Source organism: Gilbertella persicaria, assembly GCF_025201335.1.
Source record: "Gilbertella persicaria strain CBS 190.32 chromosome Unknown B0P05scaffold_49, whole genome shotgun sequence".
NCBI lineage: Eukaryota > Fungi > Mucoromycota > Mucoromycetes > Mucorales > Choanephoraceae > Gilbertella > Gilbertella persicaria.
Window position 1 is genome coordinate 337 of NW_026252010.1, and position 27,718 is coordinate 28,054.

Sequence of the window (27,718 nt, forward strand, 5' to 3'; positions counted from 1 at the left end):
GGCTTTATGCCACCTTCATCCGGCCAAAGTTGGAGTATGGCCTTGCTATCTCTTCTCTCTTGGTCCGTGACCTCAAGGTGATTGAGCGTGCTCAAGACCAGTGTCTCCGGCTTGCTTTTGGTGGTCACTCGAAGGCGTCTACCATGGTGTTTAAGCATCTGGCGAACTTGCCTTCTATGAAGGAGCGTGTTGCCATCCTTGGCTTCAAGATGTTGGTACGTATGCAACAGTTGCCTACTGACACCTTGCTTGCTGTGTTGCTTGCCCACATTGCCTGTGTCTCTGCTGCTCCTCGCTTCCGGTGGCCCAAGTTGTTGAAGAACAACCTCATCTGGAAGCTGGTCTGTCACTCTTCTGTCTCTCCTTCTGTGCCCCGCTTTGCCTCTTTGCAGCAGTGGATTGCTACCTCTGGTGGTGATCCCAAGTCTGCCATCAGGCATTATCGTCGTGCCTACTTGGCTGGTCTTCTGGCTAAACCTGATGGCCTTGTTCTCTTGCGTGCTTGTCGTCCTTCTCTGGGTATTGACCCCATCCTCCTGCTTCCGATGACTGTGTGGGAGCGTAGTCGTCTACTTCGGTGGAAGATGGGTTGGCTCCCTGCTCGTCCTGTGCCTTGTCGTTGTGGTCATCCACACGCATCGCGTACTCACTTGGTCTCTTGCCTCTCTGTTGCCTCTCGTCTCGGTGTTGCTGCTGATGCTCAGCCAAATCCTCTGGATTTTGTGCTGAATCAGCTACCTCGGCTCGGCTCTCCGCCATCTTCAAATGACCAACGTCATTCTACTTCTCTCGTGCGATGGTCCTCCTGGTGGCCAACCATCTGTGCTATCATGCTGGAGATGGACATGATCTGTCTGCCGGATGCCGAGTTCAGTCCCTGTTCTCAGGTCACCTCTGGTCTTGCTCTCCTGGAATGGTTGCTCCCTGTCTTTTACAAGCCGGTTGCTCCTCCTGTTGCCTCCACTCTCTACACCTATCTGGGTGTAGTTTGAGTCACTTTTTTATTTTTTTCTTTTCCTTTTATATTCCTACTGGAGTTCCTTTCTCTTTTTTCAATCTTTATGATTGTTTTTTTGTATTCTTTGTTCCAGTGTTAGCTTTCCTTACTCCCACTGCTCTTATGACTAGACATTTGCCCCATAGGGATCAGTCTTACAAGTCATCTAATAAAAAAAAAAGATCATCCATTTTTCCTGTCTCACCGTCTTTGGAAAGAGTGATTCAACCTGTTTTCTTCACCTATAGCAATTGCATTCAAAAAATTAACTTTTCCATCAAGGAAAAAGTGCGGCTAAAGTGGATCGAACACCTGACCTTTAGATCTTCAGTCTAACGCTCTCCCAGCTGAGCTATACCCGCTTTCTCTTTTTTGTCAAGTTATTATTTTTAAAGTCTGTATCTAATAAACAGGTCAGGTGACGATAGAATATTTTCTAGCCAATGGTATTACTGGGAAAATATTCTAGAAGACAGTGACGTCTGTGTTTTGATATTATAAGTCTTTGATCTTTTTTTATTTCTTTGTTATATGTTACCTGTGTTTTGATATTATAAGTCTTTGATAAGTAACTTATAATCATCAACAACACGGTATTTATATCTTTTCTATTCTATACTAAAATATCTATTCTATCACTAATAAAGCAGGAAGTAATTATATCCTTCAACTTGATTGATTACTTCTTTTTCGACGAATGCCACGCGAGCTTGGCGTCTCCTAAAGGCAACTTCCTTAAGCGTAATAGATTCAGTCTAACCTTCTTTCTTTTCTTGTTTGATATTTGAGGTTTAAACCTTTTTTTGTTTGATCTATACATATAGGGAAGGTTATATTCAACCTCGATTGGCTGTTGGCGGTCGGAAGTACTAATATCTGCGACATTTTGTCGAAACAAAAAACAAAATTTAAGCCGAACCCAAAGCCAAGAAGGTCACATGACATCTCGAAGGTCTAAGAAGGTTCTAGAGGTAATCATAGTTCCTGAACCTTCTACGACTTTCTTATTTTCTAATTAGACATTTCTATTGTACCTCATAAAAAGTATAGATATAAACATAACATATACTAAAATAAAGGGAATCAATCATCGCTTTACTATTAATCTTTTATTATAAGAATACTATTGGTTGTTCCGACGTCAAGACGACATTTTTCTCAAGCTAACATTCTCTGAAGATCTGTGGTCAATAATACGGGTCACGTAACGATAGAATATTTTCTAGCCAATGATATTACTGGGAAAATATTCTAGAAGGCAGTGACGTCTGTGTATTGATAGAGTAAGTATAAGATAAAGTACTTACAGTTATCAATAGCACAGTATTTATACTTTTCTATTTGAACTAAATATATGATCTAAGTCTGTAAGGTAAAGTATCATCGATGACGAGTCTGATGTAAGCGATGATATTGTAACTGCCTTCCAAGGATTAGGTTCAAGTGGACTTTCTTTTTCTTTCGGTTGTTTGACGTTTGCGGCTTGAACCTTCTCTTATTTGGGTTGTACTTGGCTGGCAAGTTATACTCCACTTCTATTGGTTGCTTTTTATCTTCTTTCTCCTTTTCCACGACATTTTTTGAGAAGTTGAATGCTCCTGCTGTCTGACTCGAAAATACTAAGAAGGTGGTGACGTAAGCAGCTATTCCGATCCGAGTTTGTTTGTGTCCGGGCCGTTTCTATACTATGGGTGTACGTAGTAAAGTGGTGAAGCACCCTCTGAGTAATGGCTGTTCTTGTTCTGGGTGTTGTAACAGGTGTTGGTGATGATTCTGGTGCGTTCGTGGTGAACATGTGGATCTAAGGACCAACAAGAATACTAGCAAGCAAAACAATAAGCCATCGCTCTCTTCATACAGGTTATGTATTTTCTCAACAGTGTTAATTCCCATAATTTTCTTATACTCTTTCTTATGCAAGCAAATCAAGACCTTTATTATCTTTACTTCCTTTTTTTTACCCGTTATCTGTCTGTACCTATCTATGTTCTTATCGTTGTATCTTAGTGCATTATATTTCTACTATCTAATTCCTTTGAATTGTATAAAAGCTGAATGAGCAAAACCTAATAAAATTATCGAACCTTTCTGAAAGGATATTTTTGAAGGAGATTACCTGAGAATCTGGTGCTATTACATTCGAAGTAGGTTCTTTACAGTCTTTCCTTGGTGCTCGTGTGTAATAAGTGTTTAATCGGTTATCTTACTTCTAGAATATCTGCTTCAATTCTTCTATAAACTCACATATCATGACTGTCATTTTGTCGATTTGATATTGTACTTAGGTTTGTATAGCTATAATTAAGTCACGAGACAATAGAACGTTTTTTAGCCAATAGATTCACTGGGAAATATTCTGGAAATAACGTGACGTCACAGAAAGGAACTGTGTACTGATACAGTAAATATAAGATGAAGAACTTACAAGTATCAATAACACAGTATTTATATGTTTTCTAATTATACTAAAATATATAAACTATAACATATACTTGAAGCTGATTGATATTTGTGTTTTGACGAATCTAAAGTGTGCTTGGCTTTTCTAATGCGAATCAAGTTGAGGCGGACTTTCTTTCTCCTTTTGTTCAGTATTTGTGGTTTAAACCTTCGTTTGTTCGGATTATAGTTTGTTGGAAGGTTATATTCAACTTCAATTGGCTGCTTCTTACTGGAATCACTATTTTCTGTGACATTTTGTGAAGTTAACAATTAATTGTGGAAGTTTAATTTCAAAAATTTTCTGGATGACGTTGCAACTATTTTCATTGGATCGTTGCTTGAAAACAATTTCTAGTGCCAAAATATAATCACTCAAGATCGTTTGAAGCAACCCATACTATTTCTAAAAATGGAAGGCAACCTGAACACCAAAGAAGTTTCACAAATGTTTACATTTAAACGAAAAAGATCACATCACAATTGCAAATCTTCTCAAATTAATCATTTTGATCAATTCAATTTTTGTCAAATGATATTCTAAATAACAAAATCATACGAAAAAGAGCTATTGAAAACATATAAATATCGGTATATTTCTAAAAAAAAAATAAAAGAACACCTTAACATCAAAAAACATCTGATCTAACATTGGAAGAGATTGTCCTGAATTTTGTCTTTCAAAGAAATCTCTACTCGTAAATCTATATTTGACATTTCCTCAAGTAAGAAAAAGTATTCTGGTATCTCTTAGTCTGAAGATTGAACCTGTCTGTCTGTACTTGAAAGGAAGGAAAGAAGTTAAAAAGAAACTATTGTCTGGAAGTTGGAAAACATTTGGCTTAACTGTCTCATATAACTGGTTGCTCTTTGGTAGAACACACTTTGTAGTTATCTGGAGAAGAATTTGAAGCATTGGTTAACATGTCTATACTTTAGTTATATTTTAATTCTTATATCTGTCATATATATTTCTGTTTTGTTATTATTATTATCATTTGTTGTACTGGATTTGTAAGTGACAATCCTTTGATGAGATCATGACTGTTTACATTCTGTAAATAGGCTTTTTTTGTTAATTCGCGTTTGATCTGCTAACACCAAAACAACAATAAAGAACACCCTCAACTAGGACTGAATACTTAACATTATACGGTGACACTTTTTTGACGTATTTTTATTTTTGTTGTGTCGCTTTTGAGTACTCTGTTTCTCTGATTCTCTCAAGAGATTGCTATTCAAGATACAGTGGTTACATTAAGTGTCCCATAAAACTCATTTATAAGCATAAATTAATATATTTTCTTCGTATTGACCTTGTGCTAGTATCAGAAAAAGCGCATTTCTTTGCTGGTTACTTCAATATTTCTATTTAGTAAGAGATACCATTTTTGGACAACTTAGGTAAAAAATGACGTAGCGTTTTCAAAAAAATTTCCTGCAAAACTTGAATACCTTATTTTCTTCGGCGGATAAGCATTCTCAATCGTGCGTTTTCCACATTCTTCGGCAAATTCTAGCACAACCTACCCTACTACATATAAATGCGGCAAGCTTTTCAGAAAAAAATTCTCTTTTCTTCATTCTATATACATACCTTTTCTCCTTATTATCATGCCTTACAGCCTCCCATACGATAAACGAAACAATGTCAAATCTGCACTTTTATCTGGCAAATCGATTCGTCAGGTCTCAAAACTAACAGGTATTGCCAAATCAACAGTTTCTCGTATTAGAAAAGAGTTGCCAGAAATGAAAACTTGCACTGGTACCGGTAGACCATCAAGAGTAGGTCATCTTACGGCTTGTTTGCTACGAATAAAAATCCGAACTGGAGCATTGAAGAATGTCAAAGAAGTCCAAACTTGATTGTCTGGACAGGGTATTGCTTTGACGTATAGTGGAACAGTCTTCCTGATGAAAAGGGTAGGACTATACTCAAAGTTCAAGCAGAAGAAAATTCTTTTGAGAGTTTCTCACCTTTCAAAGAGATACAAATGGGCCTTAAAATATCGTAACTGGTCCGCAAATGAGTGGGAGAGTGTCGTTTTTACCGACGGGACGAAGATCTATCTTTGGGAATCATATGGTGCAACATACACTTGGTTACAGCAAGGGTTTAAAGCGAGGCCCCATAACTACAAGCTATTGCTCAAGCATGGAGGTGGCTCTCTAATGATGTGGGGGTGCATGACATCTTCCGGAGTAGGATATGCCTCTCGAGTGCTTCAAAAGACAATGGATACCGATTGCTATTTGGAAACTCTAGGGTCGTCATACCTAGATACATTGGAGTATTATAGTATGGATCCACAAAAAACTATATTTCAACAAGACAACGACCCAAAACACAAAGCAAAGGCTACCATTTCTTGGCTTAAAGCCCACAAAGTCCACTTTATTGCTGACTGGCCACCTAACAGTCCCGACTTGAACCTAATAGAGCATCTTTGGAAACAGTTAAAGTGCAAGCTAGCCGGATATGATACAAAACCAAAAAATCTGGACGAATTGTGGTCAAGGGTCGAAAAAGAATAGTACAAATTTTGCAAAGGCGACATGGAGGCGTACTATAGCAGCATGCCTCAACGTATAGAAGCAGTTATCAAAGCAAAGGGCGGTTATACTAAATTTTGAGCATTTCAAATAAAGAATAAATTATGGTGAAACACAAGTTTTTTTTCTTTTAAAAATGAAGCACTGTTATTGGATGCATTTAGGAGTAATTAGCAGTGTGATTCTTATTGTCAATGCCTAATTAATCTATGTGCCAAGTCTCAGAAGGATCAACGGAGTTTTTGTAGAGAAGGGTAAAAAAACAGGTTTTATGGGACACTTAATGTAACCACTGTAAGTAATGGTGTATATGTTCTGTTGGTTGGTTTTGCTGGCTGTCGTTTGGTATTTGTTTGGTTGATATCCCTTAAGAATTGGTCGAGTTACAATTATTACAAGTTTGGTCCAATGGTAGTTCAAGATCTTCGGGCGAATCAGATTGCTTGTTGTGTTGGTGAGTTTTCGAAGAGTTTGGCGCAGGGTGTCTGTAGCAATGCTGGATGAACTTGTTTCTCCGCTCTATTGTATTTTTTTAGTTCTTTGTTTGACACTTTATTTTGCTTTGATAGTCAATTGACTTTCTACATACTCCTATTCTATATTTTTATTACTGTTACTATTTTGTTTCGTCTGTATTTGCGTACAGTCGTTCCAATGCCAAAAGAAGGCTTTTTAAATGAAAAGGCGGTTGATAAATATTTCCAAAGGGCAGCTTCTCAATTCCCCAAAGGCGGCTTTTTTTTTACTCAAGGGCAGTTCTCGATAATCCAAAGGACGGTTTTTTTCAACCCAAAAGGCGCCTTTCAACTTTTCAAATTTCAGTTTTTCACTTCAAAGTTCGTTTTATTATTTTAGAATCGAATAGCTATATCTTTATTACAAAGCTTCATAAAGGGTCTCCGCGCAAACGCATTCAAATGCTCGGGAGGGACGTTATTACAAGCTTCAGCGATACGAGTGGCTAGATCTTCAGCATCTTTAAACAAAGTTCGTTTTACCTTATTTTTGACAATGGACCAAAAATTCTCTATTGGGTTGAGCTCGGGAGAATAAGGAGGAAGGTAGATGCTCCTGTAACCTCTTTCAGCAATCATTTCATTAATTCGGTCAGCAGTATGAATGGGCGCGTTGTCCATCACAATATAATAGCCTTTTAGTTCTGGAATCCATTTCATCCATGCACTTCTCGAGAAACCTAACGTAGTGGCCAGTTTCTGTACCCCCAGATTTTTTCTTTTCTTCAGTAAGTGCTTTTCTTTTACGACCACTGTGAACAATTTTAATTCGCTTAGAGCGTTCTTGAGGATTACGAAGTTTCATAGTAACAACAAACTTTGTTGATATGGCGCCTAATAAAGTATGAGATACAGCTCTAGTGGCTGGAGTGGTCGTAATAGCGGGTGTTTCTTTTACAGACCATCCGCTAAGAGGTCTCATGTTTATATCAAATGCAGACTCGTCTACGAATACACAGTTTTCTAAGTAATTCATATCAGTAGCAGTCCACTTGATGACCCAATCTTTACAAGCTTGGATCTTATTTGAATTATTTCTAGCAACCTGCAAGCGTGTTAATTTCTTAAAGAAAGGTTGCACTCATCCTTAAGGAAGTTGTGAACAGTACTATGATATTTTGATAATAGAGTTATATAATAAGATGATATAGAGACAAAGGTAGATACTTTGAGACTGGTTTATACAATTTTATTGTTGTTCTTTTTGATTATAAATTATTCTAGCATATTTATACATGAAGAGATGTCGGAGTAAGTAGTAGTAGAGTTCATGCAAATGACTGAGTCTCTATTATCATAGACTACTTTAAATTAATTAAATAATGTAAATTATGGATTTCGGTTATACGTCTTGATCTATTAAAAAATCCATTATCTTATTCAGTACAAAAGGTTCTTTTATGTCTATTTCTGACATAAATTGATTATGATATATTTTAGTATGTAATTGAAGACTTATTTAATGTCAGATCATCACAAGTACTTTTCTTCACAGTCAGATCAAGGAATTTTTGAGTGAGTGATCCCATTGCATCAAGTACTCGTGCTTGTGTCCAATTATCGTAAAACTCTAACAGGTTAACCTTATGTCTTTCATCCAATTGTGGCTTTGTTTTATTGGCCAAATTGGTTTGTTTCTCCATATGTTCCAATCCCTATCCTCTTTGAGTTTCTTGTCCCATTTCTGTGCTGTTCTTTCGGCTATGCCGCCTGCTAAGCGACCGGACTTAGCTGTATTAAATAATTTAATTTGGTTATAATACATAAAAGCGAGCTTTTGCTCGTTTGAGTATTTGTGGTAAACTCTTTTCTGCTTCTTAACTATAGCTATGACCTCCTCCATATCAGCATCAAGATTTCTCAAGGAACCTTCGGAGGAAACCCCTTCTTCCTCTTGCTTTCTACAATACTCTGTAATACGAGTCAGAGATCTTAAGTGAAAAGGACTAGCTTCTTCAACCGAGTCCATCGCATTGTTTCCTTCCTCATCAACCAATTTTCCTTGGCCGTCTTCATAATAAGAGCGAGTGGTCATCATATTTATCTGAAGAAAAAACGAAGTTTAACAAAAAGAAAACCGAAGTTTGAAAATTGAAAGGCGCCTTTTGGGTTGAAAAAAACCGTCCTTTGGATTATCGAAAACCGTCCTTGAATAAAAAACAAGCCGGAGTTAAAAATTTGCCCTTGAAGATATTTATTGACCGCCTTTTCATTTAAAAAGCCGCCTTTTGGCGTTGGACGACTGAACAGTGCTTCCACTCTAAAATAAACTCAGCCAATAAAAAGTCTTAGGTAGCCTACTCAAACTTAAGAAAATTTTACAAAAGATCTGTGCAGACATCTTTTTGCTTCAAAGTAGAATAGGGGGTTTCAAACGTTGCAAAATATTAGAGAATAATTTAAAACTACAACTTATTTTAGCCAATTAACGTTATTATTCAAAATTATCATTTGAGCACCTCAATCTTGTAAATGAATTATAGTATATCTCCAGAAGGTTTATGTAACGAATCTTTCGACAGGAGTAATCAATGCTTCCTAATACTAAAGCATTAAAAAGATGTGAGAAATATTTTTACTATTATTCGCTGACCCGAAGGAATTGTGTGTGATAATTAAGCATTTGCAAGATATTTTGCAAGGCAATCTTCAACGAAATTGATGAAGAATATTCTTTAAAAAATAATAATCTGCAAATCAGTCTCAGCTAATCATTATCATTTCGAAATCCGAGCTTATTGCTTTTATAAATTTTATTTGCAACGTTTGATACCCCCTAATGTTCCTACAAACAAAAAATACTTCAAAAAAAAGTTATTTTTACATGATGAATGAAGCGACCAAAAAAGTTACAATTGTAGATCACTGTACGCTTTGTCAACAAAAATGCTCTAAATCTCAATCATTACGAAATCATTATTTGAACGCGCACGAAGGTACACATTTAAATAAATTATACAATATTTCTAATGAGATTTATCACGTGTATAATTACAATAAAAAGCCTGGATTTTCCTAATGGATTAAAGACTATAATTCCAAAGTAAGCTATCATATTAGAGTTATTACACAATCCTTCAATTCTGCTTAATTTACAAAGAAACTGCATTGTCATTGATAAAGAATCATCTTCATACAATAAACAGGTAAATCACGTTGATATTTAACATAAGAATTAAAACTCAGAACTTACTAACAATAACTTTAGACATGTGTGTATGTGTACGCTTGCCCTGCATGCCTTTTCTCATTTAATTCAAAGGAGTTGCTTTCAGTTCATATTCTGGAAAACCGCACAGAAGGTACACACGCCTTTTTTTCATCAAGGCTGATCCCTTTCTACAGTCCCAAATGAAACAAACGTGTTTCAAGGTAACGGTGGCTTAGTAGGAAACCAGTCTAGTTTGAGTAATTAAACAGAAAAAACATTGGGTCACAAAGTAACAGACGAAGAAGACATCAACGTAAACCCAACGGATTTATTTAATGAATGCAAAATAGACGAACGCTCAAAGAAATTTATTGAATGTTTGAATTTGAAGACGCTAACTTTTCAGGATGAAGATGAAGACAAGCAAAGAATGCTTTGCTTTATTCCTGACTCACAACACATTCATATACTTAAGAACAATAACAAAAGACTGAAATTGATTGGACCATCATCAACTTCAGCTTCAACATCTAACACCAGCGATTGCGCTCATACACCAAAAAAGTATACGGTTATTGACAAGATAATCAAAACAAGCCCATTGTTGTGATGTAAGAGAGAAGATAAAGACAAAGAAGTCGATTAGAACTTCTATAGGTTTATTATTCAAAAGAATATATCTGTTTTCTAGCTCTTCATTCTCTAGGTATTTATACATAAAGAGATGTCGGAGTAAGTAGTAGTAGAGTTCATGCAAATGACTGAGTCTCTATTATTATAGACTACTTTGAATTAATTAAATAATGTAAATTATTGATCTCGGTTATTGTGATATAATCATTAATAAAATGGTCAAATCAATAAGTCGATTAGAACCAAAACGGCCAAAAGAAGTCTGCTTTATTAGAGGTTATATTTTGTATTGTATTTATACTGTTTGTATGATAATTGATTATCCTTGATTTGGGACTGAGTGTGTATACACTAGCTAATCGGTTGAATGGATTAAGATACACAAGAACTGGGAACATGATCAGGGCACAGACCTCGTCTACCATTGGTATTGATGCAGATGTCAATTTGTGATTATGTGATGGTCTGATCTTTAACATGTTTAAACTAAGATAGAAGACATCCATCGAAGCTGCGGATAAAACTGTGATTGAAAGATATATTTATACATGATATTAATACTTGGTCTTTTAGGACATAACTAGTGTAAGAAGGGATGAATAATGCTGTGTATACAACAGTTATAAGTCTTGATCTATTAAAAGATACACTGTGTCACGAACGGAGCCCCAAATGATACTTACAGAACTTGATCCAAAGAGAATGATAATTTATTTGTGCAAGAGAAGATAAACAAAATATCTCACAAAGGAAAAAGGAACGAGATACAAATTATTACAGTATTTATACTAAAGCTAAAGTAACCGGTGGAAAAACAGGAAGACCGAAATCATACGATAAAGCCAAGCACGAGGGAATACAGAACACGAGGGAATACAGAACACAAGATACGGGACACAGCAGGAAGTAACAGAACACAGAATATAAGATAATACTAAGGCGCCGATAACATGAAACAGAGAATGAACAAGGGAGAACGAGGACATTGAGCTGGGAAAGAACAATAGTATCAAAGGTCTTAACTATGGGCAAGGATTCATGACAGTATCAGCATTTCAGCAGGCAGGTGATCAACACCAGGTGCCTTACGCCTAGCCAAACGCTTGGTCAAGAAGAAGTCAAGACTATCCTCATTGAAAGGACAATCGTCCAGCGAGTGAGGCCCAACAGGAGCAGGAGGGTTTGGTTGCCGATTGGCAGGAAGAGAGTCACCAGCAAAGGTACTTTTCAGGTGACGAGCCATCGCAGTAGCAGCAGCAGTGGGACCATCAGGGTGTGAAAAAGAAGCCGAAGTGGTTCGACTTCTGAGGATTTTCTTAATCGTGCCACTTGTTTCAGACAATGGCTGACTTGTCAATTTTCCACAGAATTGCTTCCATGTTAATCGACGACGTCGACGCATTGCTTTTTGAAAGGCCTCTTTAGACTTGAGGTATTCAGCCCATCGGATGCAGCGTTCAACCGGATCAAGTGCACGTAGCCAGCGGTTATGCATGGACTCACGCAGTTCAAAAGCCACTTGCAATTCATCAGTCCAGAACCAGGTATTGCCAGGAGAGCTAGGCTTGCGCTGACCGACTGACTCGGAAAGAGAGGAATGTATTGCATCGGTAAGTGAATCACTGATAGCATCAAGGTCTGGACAAGAGGTGGCAGTCAGTGCACTCATCAGTGTCTCTTGTAGCGGAGCAACCTTTTCAGCAAACAAAGTCGGATATGTACAGTCTGGCTCATCTAGTCTGGATAGATTCCAAAGAAGACGAGGATGACTAGTACGAGATGGAGGAGGACAAGGAGCGGAAAAAGAAAGCGAGACAGGATGATGATCAGAGTTGATACTGATATCATTGTGGACGGTCAAAAATGGATCACGAAGATCAGCAGCACTTATAAACAAATCAATAATACTGCCTGATACATATGAAATATAAGAGACAGTATTATCATTGGCGGAGAGAGGGGAGCCATCGTCCGTATCAGCATCACTATCAGCATCAACAACAATGTCATTACTATCAATAGTAACAGCATCATCATCAACACCAACAACACCAGGAACACCAGGAACACCAGGAACACCAGGAACACCAGGAACACCAGGAACACCAGGAACACCAGGAACACCAGGAACACCAGCAACACCAGCAACACCAGCAACACCAGGAACACCAGGAACACCAGCAACACCAGCAACACCAGCAACACCAGCAACACCAGCAACACCAGCAACACCAGCAACACCAGCAACACCAGCAACACCAGCAACACCAGCAACACCAGCAACACCAGCAACACCAGCAACACCAGCAACACCAGCAACACCAGCAACACCAGCAACACCAGCAACACCAGAACCACCAGCAGAAAAGATTTGTTGTCGTCTTTGTTTTGTATGTGTAGGTACACCAAAAGCAAAGACAGAATTCCAGCAATGAAGGCCAGAATCGACCATCCATTCATAGAGCATAGTGCCACGAACTGTTGACTTTGTATCGCCAAGTAGTCGGACATGACGAGCGTTGAAATCACCGCAGTAGATTGTATTTGTTTGACCAGGCAAACGGTGTACGGGTAGATCACGCAAGATAGAGAGGGCATAAGAGTCGGAAAGAGAGGCAGAAGGAGGAAGGTATAGACAATGAATGAGAGTAGAAGCGACTTGACATGAAAGAACATAGGGAGAGGAGGATGGCAAATGAGTTACAGGGTAAGGAAAGTCAGGATTAACAAGGAGAGTAATACCCATTTGACCACGACGCATATTAGGAACTGGCAAGCCATAAGTATGATATTGCTGCCATGAAGTAGGGAGACGTAAAGGAGAGAGAAGCCATGTTTCGGTAATAAAAATCAAGGAAGAAGAAGGAAAGGACTGGGTAACTGTATTGATGGTTAAACGATCTAGACAGTTTGCATTCCAGATCGTAATGGTAATTTCGTTAGTACTCATTACTGAGCACTAACTGATTCACCACCATCAGTAGGAGTAGAAACATGGGGAGTTTGAGCTTGAGATTCAGCTTCGCTCATCTCAAGATCTTCTTTTTCCTTTTCACCAGCAACACCACCAGCACCAGCAACACCAGAACCACCAGCAACACCAGAGCCACCAGAACCACCAGCAACACCAGAACCACCAGGAGCACCAGAACCACCAGCAACACCAGAACCACCAGGAGCACCAGAACCACCAGCAACACCAGAACCACCAGCAACACCAGAACCACCAGCAACACCAGAACCACCAGGAGCACCAGAGAAAGAGACCACAGAGAAAGAACCAGTTTTTCTAAACTCGCGCAGCTGCTCGCCACTGAGCCAGTTACGTGCACAAAAGTCAGCAGCTACTGCATTACATGCAGGCGAGCGAATATACTTCAAAGCACGCAAAAGACGGCCTTGATGAACTTGTTGGGCTTTTTGACCAGCCTCAACAGCAGACAACGTAGCAACACGGGGGTCGTTCAGGTGTTTTGCGTCAAGTGGGTCAAAGTCATCAATAGGCTTGACACCAGCTTTAGCAAAAACAGAGCAAAGTTCAGAAACGTAGTCGTTGTGTACCAAAAGTGCAACGACGCGAGCAGCAGGAAAGTGGACATCAAGTACACGCCAGTTATTAACTTTAAGAATAGCTAGTTTAGCGCGTAGGTTTCTAAGGCTATCCTTATGACGACTAGGCAAGTACACATACTGATACCCTTGAGTATAATTCTCAGGCAGAGCAGTGAGTTGTCTAGAGGCAGCAGCCACTTGACGGGGGAGAGGGGCTTTTGTACGTTTTGCCTTGGCTTTTTTAGCCACCGTAGCAAAAGAGGGGGCAGACTTTGCTTTTTCAGGCTGAGAAGGAGCAAGCACAGGAGGGAGAGAAGCATATTTGGAAGCACTGGTTCCATTTTTCAAAGCAGGGAAGGTAAGTTCGTCATCTAGAAGAGTGGACGAACTAACTTCAGCAATATCATCAGCCCATTCCATAGCACCGTCATCACCAGTACCAGAAGAAGCACCACCAGAAGAGACACCACCAGAAGAGACACCACCAACAGAGACACCACCAGAAGAGACACCACCAGAAGAGACACCACCAGAAGAGACACCACCAGAGCGAAGAGAGACCAACTCCTGTTGAAGCTGAGCTACCAAGTCTTGTGAGGTGTGCAAGGCCTCTTTGGTAGCTGTCAGCTCACTTTGTAAGCGAGCATTCTCAGCAGCTAGTCGCTCCACTTCTTCAAGACGACCGTCATGAACACTGAGTTTTTCCTCACACAACCGAAGTTGCGATTGGAAATTCAATGCCCAATCAGGCAGACTCATTCCAGCAAGAGGAAGCAAGGGCAAAGTAGCAACAGTAGATGGAATGGCTGGAGCAAATTCCTCTACTGAAGGAGCAGAAACCGAGGGCTTGGAACCAGTAGCGACCAATTCAGAGGCAGAAGCAACAGGCAATCGGGAAGGAGCCGGAGATCCCTTCCGAGATCTAGTAGATCTGATTCCAGAAGCTTGGGAATCCACTTGGTAAGGTACAAAAGTAGCAGTAGTTACTACTTTGGGAACAATAGCACTTTTTTTAGACATTGTACCTAATGAGGAAGTAGGGGAAGGCACAAAAGGTCGTTTAGTAAAAGATGTAACCGAATGGACCGATTCAGAAGGTAGTAAATTAGATGCAGTGGAACTTGTAACGGTAACCGTAGGACTTGAACTTAAATTTGCAATTAATGCAGTGTAACCAGAGGCGGGAGATTGTTCTTTGGAGTCAGACAAGACGGGAAAACGGGAAGAAGGTAAAATGGATGGTTTGCTACTAATTTTGGAAGTAAAAAACGTGCAAACGTGGGAAAAAGTTTCTGCGCAAAAAGTATAAAAGAAACGTCGAAATAACGCGCGTTTGATCGACAAATGTCGTGGAAACAAAGAAAGAAGATAGAAAGCAACCAATAGAAGTGGAGTATAACTTGCCAGCCAAGTACAACCCAAATAAGAGAAGGTTCAAGCCGCAAACGTCAAACAACCGAAAGAAAAAGAAAGTCCACTTGAACCTAATCCTTGGAAGGCAGTTACAATATCATCGCTTACATCAGACTCGTCATCGATGATACTTTACCTTACAGACTTAGGTCATATATTTAGTTCAAATAGAAAAGTATAAATACTGTGCTATTGATAACTGTAAGTACTTTATCTTATACTTACTCTATCAATACACAGGTAACATGAAATATTTCTATTAATAAAGATCTTATACTTACTCTATCAATACACAGACGTCATTGCCTTCTAGAATATTTTCCCAGTAATATCATTGGCTAGAAAATACTCTATTGTTACGTGACCCGCATTATTGACCACAGAGCTTAAGAAAATATCAACTTGACACAGTGTTGACAACTCCCTCTCTTTCCCTTTGTGTTTACCTTGAACGACGAGACCAACAAATAAAAGAGATAAACCAATAATTAACAACAGAAGACTGTAAAGACTATTGTAATTATAGAGAGATAGACACAAATAGAGAGATTATAACCTTAGGCACAGTTCCTTCAAAAGACAATGAAGATATATGTAAAAGAAAATTTATAAAAAAAAATTTCGATTATTAAGATTGATTTCTTGATATCTTTTATTCCTTCTAAAGTTCTTTAAGCTTTTATACTTTCTTTAGAATAAATTTCTACAAAGACAATTGCTTGTCATTAATCTAGAACAGATCAAACTTGCCCAAAAACAATCACGTTTGAAATGTCAAACAGGAGAACAATTAATATAATTAAATTATAAAATTCAACAGATTCAAACTGAGATGAACTGTCAAATACAATAAACAAAATAAAATAAAATAAAATACACAATTAAATCACAGCAAAATATCATGAAACAAAATACGGAAGAAGTAGGACAAATAAGGAACCAAAAAAAAGTACAACAATTGAGATCCAGACCAAAAATTGACACGCCGATCAGTGGTTTCGACTCGAATCTGATTGGGTCTGACAGAAGACAGAACCATTGGCTGAAACCTTTGGAACACCATTGTACAATCAGACCTGGACCAAATCACACCAAACTTTGTATGTACTTTAAGGAACATCAGAGACATGTACCATTCCAATTTGAAGATTTGTTAACATAATAAAATTACCAGAAAAACCGCGAAAGAGAACGAAGAAGCGAACCAAAACAAACATGCACACATGACACGTACCGCCCCCGAGCAAGGAGTTCTCTTTTAAAATTCAACCGCCGTACCCACCATTGAATACGCGTTTACTCTTGAGTTCACCCACCGTTGAAACTGTTCATTTGCTTGCGCCACCAGAACGTCAGGAACCATATGCTTCGCCTCACGATGAAACAACTTCAAACGATCACCATTTACTGCATGCTTCAAACGCAAACTGTTCTTCCCAGTAAGATGATAAGTACCAGACTTGCTGTTCACAGACAAAACAGTGTACGGACCCTCCCAACGGTCACCAAACTTCGAGTCTTGAACAGCCACCTTCAACAACACTTCTTCACCAACCTCAAAAGGTCTTCTAAACACCACCTTGGCATCATATCTACGCTTAGACATCTTCTTGCGCTCATCAGACACCAATCTTGCTTCTTCACGCACCTTCACTAACTGGTCTTGAATCAATTCAATACGCTCCGCCAGTTCTTGTTGTTCCTCTCCTTCCACAAAGTCTAAACGAGGCGCAACCCAAACAGCAGGAGTTCTGAATTCATAACCAAATAGGAGATAACTTGGCGAAAACCCAGTACCAACATTCTTTGTAGACCTTAAGACCATCAAAGCAGCATCCAAGTACAAATCCCACTGATCAATCTTGCCTTGATCACGAGCCAGTTTTGCCAACACAGAACACAGCGAACCATTCAACCTTTCACACATACCATTAGCTTGTGGTCGATAGCTAGTAGTCATGATATTTTTACAACCCAACTTCTTCAGGAAATGATGAACATACGTAGAAATGAAGTTTGCACCTCGGTCACTGAGAATATATTGAGGTACCCCAAAGAACTTACAGAAACTAAAATAGAATTCTCCTGTAGTGTTTTCATCAATATCGGGAACAGCAAGAGCAACCGGATAACGAGTAAGATGACATATACCCGTAAGAATATACCGATTATTTCGAGCAGTAACACTCAAAGGACCCACAGCGTCGACACTCACCATAAAAAACGGGTGTCCTGGAGTTTTCACAATCGCACCAGGGTTGGACCTTACCGCCTTGACCCTTTCTCGAAACTGACATGTTTCACACGTCTTGACCACCGTAGTAACCATATCACGAGCATCCTTCAGAACATAGAACTTGACAACCTTGTCTAGCGTATTCAGAATTCCCAGATGATTCTCTTGATGTATCTCTTCAACCTTCTCCAACGCATTAGCTTCATGTAACAGCTCTCTGCCCGAGTTTTCTTCCAAGAGACGACCATCAACAGCAATCACCAATTTCTTACACTGATACCTGACCCGTTGTTTCACCTTTTCATCAGCATCTTGTGGATATGAACCATTCGTCAAAAAGTAGTACAAACTGAGAAACCACGCAAAAGAAATAGCCATTGTGTCAACAAATACAATTAAATAAAACAGAGGTAAGTCTTATTTAAAGGGAACCAAAAGTCAACTTGAACCACCAACACAAAACCGAAACACAAGTTTCCACCAACGATAAAATGATTCTTTGGATTATAGAAACCTTTTGGATATTTTTCAATTCTGGATCTTGAAACTTTTTTGGATTTTGGATCTTGGATTTAAGAAACTTTTGTTGATTTTTTATTTAAGTTTTTTAACAATGCGATATTTATACTTCTACAACTAAAGTTACACTACGTTTTTTTTTTTTTTTTTTTTGACAATTAAATTAATTATATGAACACTTGAAACAATAAGTCCCTTAGACTATTTTGAGTACATCTTCACCGCAATCTAACCTGTCCTTGAATTCTTCAATGGAAATAGATCTAGACAATGGATCGGCTAGATTATCCTCGGATCTTTTGAAAATGATGTCAAATTCGTAATCCAGAACAGCGGCACTCCAACGATTCAACTTCATAGTAGACTTTGACGGCTTGAAAATATGCACCAGACTAATATGATCAGTTACCAACAGAAAACGACGTCCTTTCAGCAGATGTTTATAAGTAAACAGACCCCAAACCAGAGCGAGACTCTCTAATTCATGAATATGGTAGCGGGCTTTAGGACCACGTAAACCACGAGAAGCATAAGACACCACTCTCTCATTTGCACGAGTCTTTGGATCATCACATTGGGACAACACAGCACCCAAACCTTTGTGGCTAGCATCCACAGACAACACCTGATATTTCTCCTTATCCGGGAAAGCTAAGATCGGAGCAGAACAGAGAGCCTTCTTCAAAGTATCAAAAGCATCTTGTTGATCATTACCCCAGACAAAAGGTACATTCTTTCTCGTTAACTTGGTCAGAGAAGAAGCAATAGACCCATAACCTTCAACATACTTGCGGAAATAATTACACAAACCAAGAAAACTTCTCAAAACAGCCACGGACGAAGGCACCTCAAAGTTACGTACCTTGTCTACGTTTCTTGATCCAGGGGAAGCACCTTGACTACCAATACAGTGGCCCAAGTATTCAACTGAGTCGCGGCCAAAGAAACATTTCTTGCGCTTCAACTTGAGATTCGCTTTTTCACAAGCTTCAAATAACAGACGTAAATGATGAGCATGTTCATCCATACTCTTGCTGTACACTAAGACATCGTCCAAAAATACTAAGACGAATTTACCAATATAGTCCTTGAAAATACTTGACACCACCTTCTGAAACTCAGAGCAACCACTAGAAATCCCCATAGGCAATACCTTGTACTTGAACACACCCTTCTTGGTAACAAAACCAGTCAATTCAGCATGATCTGGGTTAAGCGGCAATTGATGATACCCAGACGTACAATCACAAGTACTAAACACCGTAGCATTAGCAGTGGCTTCAGTCAACTCGGCTACAGTAGGTGTAGGAAATTGAGTACACAAAATCATCTTATTCAATTTTCGATAATCAATCACAGCACGCTTCTCACCAGAGTGCTTATCTACTAAGAAAGCAGGAGACGCAAACAGTCCTTCACTTGGTTCAATTAAATCTAGAGCTAGCATTTCCTCAACATAGTTGTCCATGATTTCTTGCTCATGCCACCCCAAACGAAAAGGCCTACTTGTTACTGGTTCCAACCTTCTTTCAAATGAATGTCCATTTGATATCCCTTGATCTTCGTCAAACCAGTCACCTCAGAGAAACAGTGTTTGAATTCTTCAACAACAGGCATCAATAATGGATCAACACCATCAGTTACATTACCACCATTAAACCCACTAGACCTGGATTCACCTTCAACGCCAATAGGACCCAAGCCTTCTTCAAACGTCTCTGTATATTTTTGCGAAGCCTCAACATGATACACCTTGCTTGAAGACACAGGCAAATGAGTGGTGTAACACTGCAACTTCACCATCCCACTTGTAGACGGTATACGAATAGTAGACTCAGACAAATTAATTTCAATACCGTATGCTTGAAACCAAGGAACACCGAGCAAACAGAGCTTGTCATTCTTGTCACCTTCGTCTTGTACACACATATGATCCGGTCGCACCTTACCAGCTACAGAGATTGGTACATCCATGACCACATTGCTCTTGCTTGGCGCCTTCTTATTATTGAACCCAACCAAATGCAAACTATCACCATTTGGTACTAGACCCAAAGCATCAACCAATCCTTTAGAGATCACCGACACACTTGCCCCAGTGTCAAAGATAGCCTCAACAGCATGACCATTGATAGTCACCACACCACGCAAAGGAGAGCTGACCTTCATTCGATTCAAATTGTATGGATATCTATACACCGACTCTGTTTCACTCAAAGCCAAATCCGCTTCATCAGATACCATCACCAACTCCGAGTCCAAAGAAACATCAGAACCATAACCAGACATACCAGAATCCCAGAATCATAACCAGCAGAATCACTCGACGAGTCATTATCCACTACATTAATTCTAGCACCAACATTCATTCTTTCTACCGCAGCAGCTAAATGCCTCTTTGCCCTCTTTGGTCGTTGCAGCCTCAAGTCTTTCAGACCGTCACCAACATCCCTAGCAGCACTTTGGTCGATAGCTAACCAATCCAGCATTGAAAGACCAGCATCTAAACTCCTCAAAGTGTCCCAAACATTCAAGGTATTAGTCTTGACGGGTAACCTACGAGGCTTTGACCGCTTTTTCCTAGACTGACCACAGGACCAGCAACACCAACAACCGGAGGAAAAACATTTTCACCCCTAACAGGAGCAGCAATACCATCAACTGCAGGAACAAAAGCACCATTACCAACTGGAACCGGCATAGTCATGACTACATCACCTTGATCCACCGCTTTACCCTTATTACCCCGCTTATTCGGCGTATCAACTGGCACAGCAGACACAGGTCTCTTCACACCGTAAATCTCGTTAACACCGTTGTCATTCAGGGTATCAACCAAGTTCACCGACTTGTCATTTTTCTTTAGAGGATTTTCACCATTACTACGAGTACCAATCACCTCCTTTAAGATCGGTACTCCTTCTCTTTTCCCTGGCTTTCACCAGAAAAGTTTGAAGACCCATTACCAATGGGTATAGCATTACTACCACTTGCAACCCCAGACCCAAAATTGTTCTTTTGCAAGAACTCCGGACACTCAGGCTTCTTATGTCCTTCTTTATTGCAGTAAAAGCAGACCAAATTACGACGAACAGAAGCGACACCACCAGTATTACCACGAGTACCATTTTGAGCCACACTGTTAGTTAAGTTTACCAAATTAATGCTCAACCTTTCTAACTTGTCCACCAAAGAGAACATACTGGACATAGAAGCAGCATCCGATACAGAACCACTTGCAACCGAAGGAGCAGACACAGGAAACTTAGGGACTACAGTCTCAACGGGCTCAAAACCAATAGTACTTGCGTACTTGACCAAACTACGCTCAATCTGCATAGCCTTTACTTTCGCCTCTTCAAAAGTCACCGGTGCACCTTCTTTTTCCACCTCAAAAGCAATGTTGGGTTTGATAGCGTTAAGAAACGTACGCACTTGCAAACTCTGCGATTTGTTGTCTAAAAGCATGAACAACTCTTGCATCTTGAGTGCAACATCATCCACTGAGGGTATTCAGCACCTTGTCTAAGACCTTGTACTTGACTCCAAAACTTATCCTCTTGATCATATAAATATTGTTCTTAAAAGCCTCACGAAGGCATCCCAGGTAACTGTATTTGCACCAACCACGTTGAACCAAGTCTCTGCTTTACCAACAAGCTTGTCACTAGCGACGAACAACATTTCTTCATCACTCAAACCTCCTGAGACCTTCAACCTTTGCATACGATTGACCCAAACCAAAGCAGAATTACCATCACCTTCACCAGAGAACTCTCTAGGCTCATTCATGAACCTCATACCAACACCACGTTTAGTACTTGAGTTTGCTTCTTTAATAGACATAATATAACTTGAGTAATAATACATGTTAGAACACATATATGATCTGGTTGGCCGGACCACTTGCAACTCCCTCTCTTTCCCTTTGTGTTTACCTTGAACGACGAGACCAACAAATAAAAGAGATAAACCAATAATTAACAACAGAAGACTGTAAAGACTATTGTAATTATAGAGAGATAGACACAAATAGAGAGATTATAACCTTAGGCACAGTTCCTTCAAAAGACAATGAAGATATATGTAAAAAAAATTTATAAAAAAAGTTCGATTATTAAAGATTAATTTTTTGATTTTTTTATTCCTTCTAAAGTTCTTTAAGCTTTTATACTTTCTTTAGAATAAATTTCTACAAAGACAATTGCTTGTCATTAATCTAGAACAGATCAAACTTGCCCAAAAGCAATCACGTTTGAAATGTCAAACAGGAGAACAATTAATACAATTAAATTATAAAATTCAACAGATTCAAACTGAGATGAACTGTCAAATACAATAAACAAAATAAAACAAAATAAAATACACAATTAAATCACAGCAAAATATCATGAAACAAAATACGGAAGAAGTAGGACAAATAAGGAACCAAAAAAAAGTACAACAATTGAGATCCAGACCAAAAATTGACACGCCGATCAGTGGTTTCGACTCGAATCTGATTGGGTCTGACAGAAGACAGAACCATTGGCTGAAACCTTTGGAACACCATTGTACAATCAGACCTGGACCAAATCACACCAAACTTTGTATGTACTTTAAGGAACATCAGAGACATGTACCATTTTAATTTGAAGATTTGTTAACATAATAGAGTCACCAGAAAAACCGCGAAAGAAAACGAAAAGCGAACCAAAACAAACATGCACACATGACAGTGTCGTCTTTGTAGATAGATCCAATAAGTAGCAAAGCCAATAAAACTTGTAAAGTATAACCAGAGATACGTATAATAAGTTGTAGAGCTTAACTTACTATAGAGTGTAACTAATACTTAATATTTGTGTTAAAAGATGATGTTTATTTCATTGAATGCAACTTATATTTATACTATCTATAATGTCTGAGTTGTGACTCAAGTGGAAGCTTCTAGTATTTGAAGTCGTAACCATATAAGGGAAATGCCAGATATGGTAATGATAATCAGATAAACATCTGACTAATAATTTCCAGAACCTTCGAGCACCTGCTGGTGTCTTCTGGCTGCTTTCTTCACATTGGGCTTAAACCTAAGTTTGGGTACGACAACAGTGTCAAGGTATGATGGTGAGTTTTCAATCAAAGTGAAGCAGTTGTATTTTATTGTGTTGCGATATTTTTTTTGTTAATCTGTGCAATCTTCTTGAGATACAACAAGGACAAAGGATAAAGGATAAAGGATAAAGGATAAAGGATGAAGGAGCCTAATTACATTTCATAAGTGACCAGAAAATAACATACATTTCAAGTGCACTTACAAATCCAACAAATAATAACAAAGTATGATTCTTACAACAAGTATGGCTTCAAAGGTACAATAAATAAAATATAACTAAAATACACTAATGTTAACTAATGCTTGACTTCTACACATCTTCCAGATAACTACCAAGTATTTCCAAATTTACAAGTTATCAAGATTAAGCCGTTAGCCAAAAGTTCTTCTTTCTTGTATTTCAATTAATAATATTTCTTGATCTTCAATTCCTTCTTCTAATAGTACTCCAAGCAATTTATCTTTTCAACCAAAAGATCTTCCAATTCTTGAGTATATCTAGACAGTAAAGAATTCTTCAACCAAAATGTTCTTGTGGGTATTTGATTAGACTGAAATAATCAAATGTTCCAAAAAATAGAAATAAAATCCCTTTTTTTTTATGATAATAATAATGATGATAATAATAATGATAATAATAATGATGATAATAATAATCTTTTTATTTCTTACAATGTTTGTCATATTTATACTTTTCTTTATCAATTTAGATAGAAAATTTCTTGACTCATTTTGATCATATGCTGCAACTTGATAAACGATTTTCACAAACATAAGTAAAAGAAGATAGATAACAAAATAAAACAGCAGATAGTGAAGTGTGTTGATAAGTCTGTTCAAGATAGATAAAGAGTTGATTTCCATTTTCAATGCATTTGTACTTCATTTCCCTTTTTTGGCATGTATCGAGATTTTTCCGTTCTTGCTTCATGTGTCCAAGAGAATCTTGACATCAGCACCTTTTGCTCTTCAGCAAATCAAATCAGTTCCAAGTAATGATGACGTAACAAAAGCACTGCGAAAATCACAAATTTTGATCATCAATCTCAAACTTGTCAACAGCCCCTTCAAAATTTTGATTTTCTCTTTTTTATCTTTTTGTTCTTTCTACCCAGGTCTTGAATTTCTCGTGAGCAGCAGTTATTACAACATCAGGCATCATGTTCCTTGACTCTACAAATGGTTTCAGAGCGTCACCATTCACTGCATCTTTGATCTTTCCTGTTTGAAGTCCTTGCAAATAATATGTGCCGTTTTTATTTGCCTTGATGACAGTGAGAGGTCCAATCCATTTTTCAGAGAATTTTGTCTTAGGTACCATATTCTTCATTAACACTTGTTCCCCTACACGATATCTTCTTGACGGATGTACATTCTTGTCATATTGTACGGCATATCGTCTCTTAGCAGTATCAGACGCCTCTCTTGCCAACTCACGTATCTTGTTCATATCAGTCTTGACGAACTCTACTCTTCTTGCAATATCAGCTTCCATGTTACCTTCTTCGTAACCTAATAGCGGTGCTTGCCATACAGCAGGAGTCATCATTTGATACCCAAATAGTAGTTGACACGGAGAATAGCCTGTAGATTCATTCACCAAAGTTCTTAACACCATCAACGCCGGCATAATGAACTTGTCCCATTCTTCAGACTTGTCTTCTTCGGCTGCTAACTTGCTAATAGTTTTGGCCAGTGTTTGATTTAACCTTTCGCAGCTTCCATTAACTTGTGGACGGAACGAAGTTGTGTGTATACCTCTACAACCCACTTGAGATAGAAATGAGTGTGTATACTCTGATACAAAGTTTGAACCACGATCAGATAAGATGTATCTTGGAATACCATAGTTTGCCATTATATAGTTTTGATAAAAATTCACAGTTGTTTCCTCAGTGATGTCAGGTACTGCTTGAGCTATAGGCCACCTTGTAAGCTGATCCACACCAGTAAGAGTGTATCTATTGCCTTGAGAAGTTTCCCTAAGAGGTCCAACTGCATCTACGCCTATCATGAAGAATGGTTGCGAAGGAGTACGAATAGGTCTTGCAAAATTAGTTCTTGTATATTTCACTCTAGCATGCTTTTGACAGATAAGACAACTTGAGACCACTTCTTTTGCCTTGGCTTTCAGGTTCTCAGAAATGAAATTATTAGACACTAACTTGACGAGATTTCGTATACCCAGATGTCCTTCCTTGTGAACTTTCATGATGATTTCGAATTCATTAGCCTCGTGAAGCACCTTTCTCCCGTCAGAGCTGTCCACCAAATCTTCGCCTTCGATCCGATATCTTGCTGCATGTCTTCTTATCTTCTGCTTAATGATTTTATCAGCGCCTTCTGGATACGATCGATTATTGATGTATTGGTATATAGCAATGAACCAAGGATACTTCATTACACCACGATTATATAAAGTGAATTTATTTGGTACAAACAATCGTTTATTTAAGTGTTCAAAAAAAGAATTCTCTCCCCCTTCCTTTTTTTTTGTTCAGTTCCATTTCTTATATAGGTTTTGTTACAAATCATGTTTTTTTTTTTTTTTTTGTTCTTGGTTTAGAGATAGAAAATTGCTTCCTTCTACTGATAATTATCTTCTGATACGAGTCTTGATAGGCTATCAGCAGGGTTTATCTTGCCTGGGATATGTTCGACAGTGAAATCATATTCCAATAATACTGCAGCCCACCTGGATAACTTGACGCTTGGGTTTTCCGACTTCAAGATATGATAAAGAGCAGCGCTATCTGTTCTCAATACAAAATGTCGACCCATTAGATAGTGACGGAAATGGTTCACAGCCCAAACTATAGCATAGCCTTCGAGTTGTACCGCCGCATAATTCATTTGTGTCTTTGATACCGTCTTGGAAAGATAAGAGATGACATTTTCATTGGTCTTATCACCTGTAGGAGATTGCGATAGAATTGCACCAAATCCTTTGGTAGATGCATCTGTGGTGAGAATTTGTATCATGTCTTTATCTGGGAAGGCCAGTATAGGAGGAGTCATTAACATTGTTTTAAGCGCTTCAAAGCTATCTTCCTGCTCCTTGCCCCAGATGAACTCTTGATTCTTGCGAGTTAATTTACTTAATGGTTGAGCAATAGCAGCATACTGATCAACAAATCTGCGGTAATACCCTGTAGTTCCAAGAAAAGAGCGTACTTCATCTATATTCTTTGGAGTCGTGAACTTGATGATCTTCTCCATATTGCGTGAGTGAGGATATATTCCTTGAGCAGAAATCTCATGACCCAAATAGTCAACCTTTGCTTGTAGAAAATGGCTCTTTGTCAGATTCAGACGCAAATTATTCTCTTGGCATTTCTGTAGGACCAATTCACAGTGCTTGCGATGTTCTTCTAGTGTCTTTGAGAAAATGATAACATCATCTATGAAGACGAATACAAAATCACCTAGATACGGAGCTAATAGGATTTGCATCATTCTTTGGAAGGTACTGCTTGCTGATGTCAAACCAAAGGGCATTACGTTGAATTCATAACATCCTTGTAAGGTCACGAATCCAGTATAAGGTTTGCTTTCTTCTTTAAGAGGTACTTGCCAGAATCCGCTTGCGCAATCAATTACAGAGAAGTACTTGTTGCCTCCAAGATGATCCAGCAAATGGTCAATTATAGGAAGTGCATAGCCAGATTTTACCGTCATCTTGTTTAGTCTTCTGTAATCTATTACTAAGCGTAGTTTTCCATTGTTTTTCTTGACAAAGAAGCAAGGACTGCACCACAATCCTTCTGAAGGTCTGATTAGATTCAGCTCTAACATCTTCTTGATTTCATCCTTGAGTGTTTGTTCTTCAGACCAGGTTAGACGAAAGGGCTTGGATCTGATTGGTATTGGCTTGTTATCAGTCAATGGTATATCATGTTCCATGAAAGATACGAGTCCTGGGCCACTGACTTCAACAAACACTTCATTATAGTTTTGGAGAATCTTTTTCAATTCAACATCACCCAGATCAGAAAATTCCAAAAGTTTTTTGACTTCATCATTTTCATCCAGAATGTCTTGTGCATAGTTTTTCACCTCAATCGGATTAATGATATCTTGGTCTTCGCCTTGGTTCCCAACTAGTACAGCATATACTTCATTCTTGAGATCGGTTTCTCTTTGTATTTGCAATTGGTTACGAGTGGAGATTCCTTGTAATTCTAGCACATGATCGTCTTCTATTGGTATGCATATCATATCTTCTGCTACCTTGATTGTCACATCATGAGCCCTGAACCAAGTCATTCCCAGAATACAGTAATTGCTATGTTTATTGCTTGTATTGGGTTGAATCCAGAAATGTTCTTCCTTTACGTAGCCACCTATGTTCACTGGAACATTGGTACTGACTTTGGCAGGTACACGATGTTTCTTGTCATCGAAGGAGACCAATAACATTTCATCAGTATGGGTAGGCTTGATATTCAGCTTGCGAGCTAGATCTGCACTCATTACACTGACGCCAGCCCCTGTATCGAATATACAATCAATCAGTTGGTCGTTGATCATGATGGGAGCACGTAGAGGAGCACTTGAACGCACAGTTCGAATATCGAAGACATAAGGCTTTTCTTGTTTTGAGATAGGACCC

The 27,718-nt window shown here is 38.6% G+C and overlaps 1 protein-coding gene and 1 non-coding gene across 2 annotated transcripts; both read right to left on the reverse strand.

Moving 5' to 3' along the window:
- Positions 1-1,286: 1,286 nt before the first annotated feature.
- Positions 1,287-1,359, reverse strand: B0P05DRAFT_t99. The gene has a single exon. It is a non-coding gene; the product is annotated as a tRNA-Phe (tRNA).
- A 6,718-nt stretch (positions 1,360-8,077) lies between these two features.
- On the reverse strand, positions 8,078-8,545 carry B0P05DRAFT_574740 (uncharacterized protein; the record flags this gene model as incomplete). Its single annotated transcript, XM_051581587.1, has 1 exon — positions 8,078-8,545. One exon carries the CDS (start codon positions 8,543-8,545, stop codon positions 8,078-8,080), a length of 468 nt encoding a protein of 155 aa, XP_051431053.1.
- Between the last annotated feature and the right edge of the window lie 19,173 nt (positions 8,546-27,718).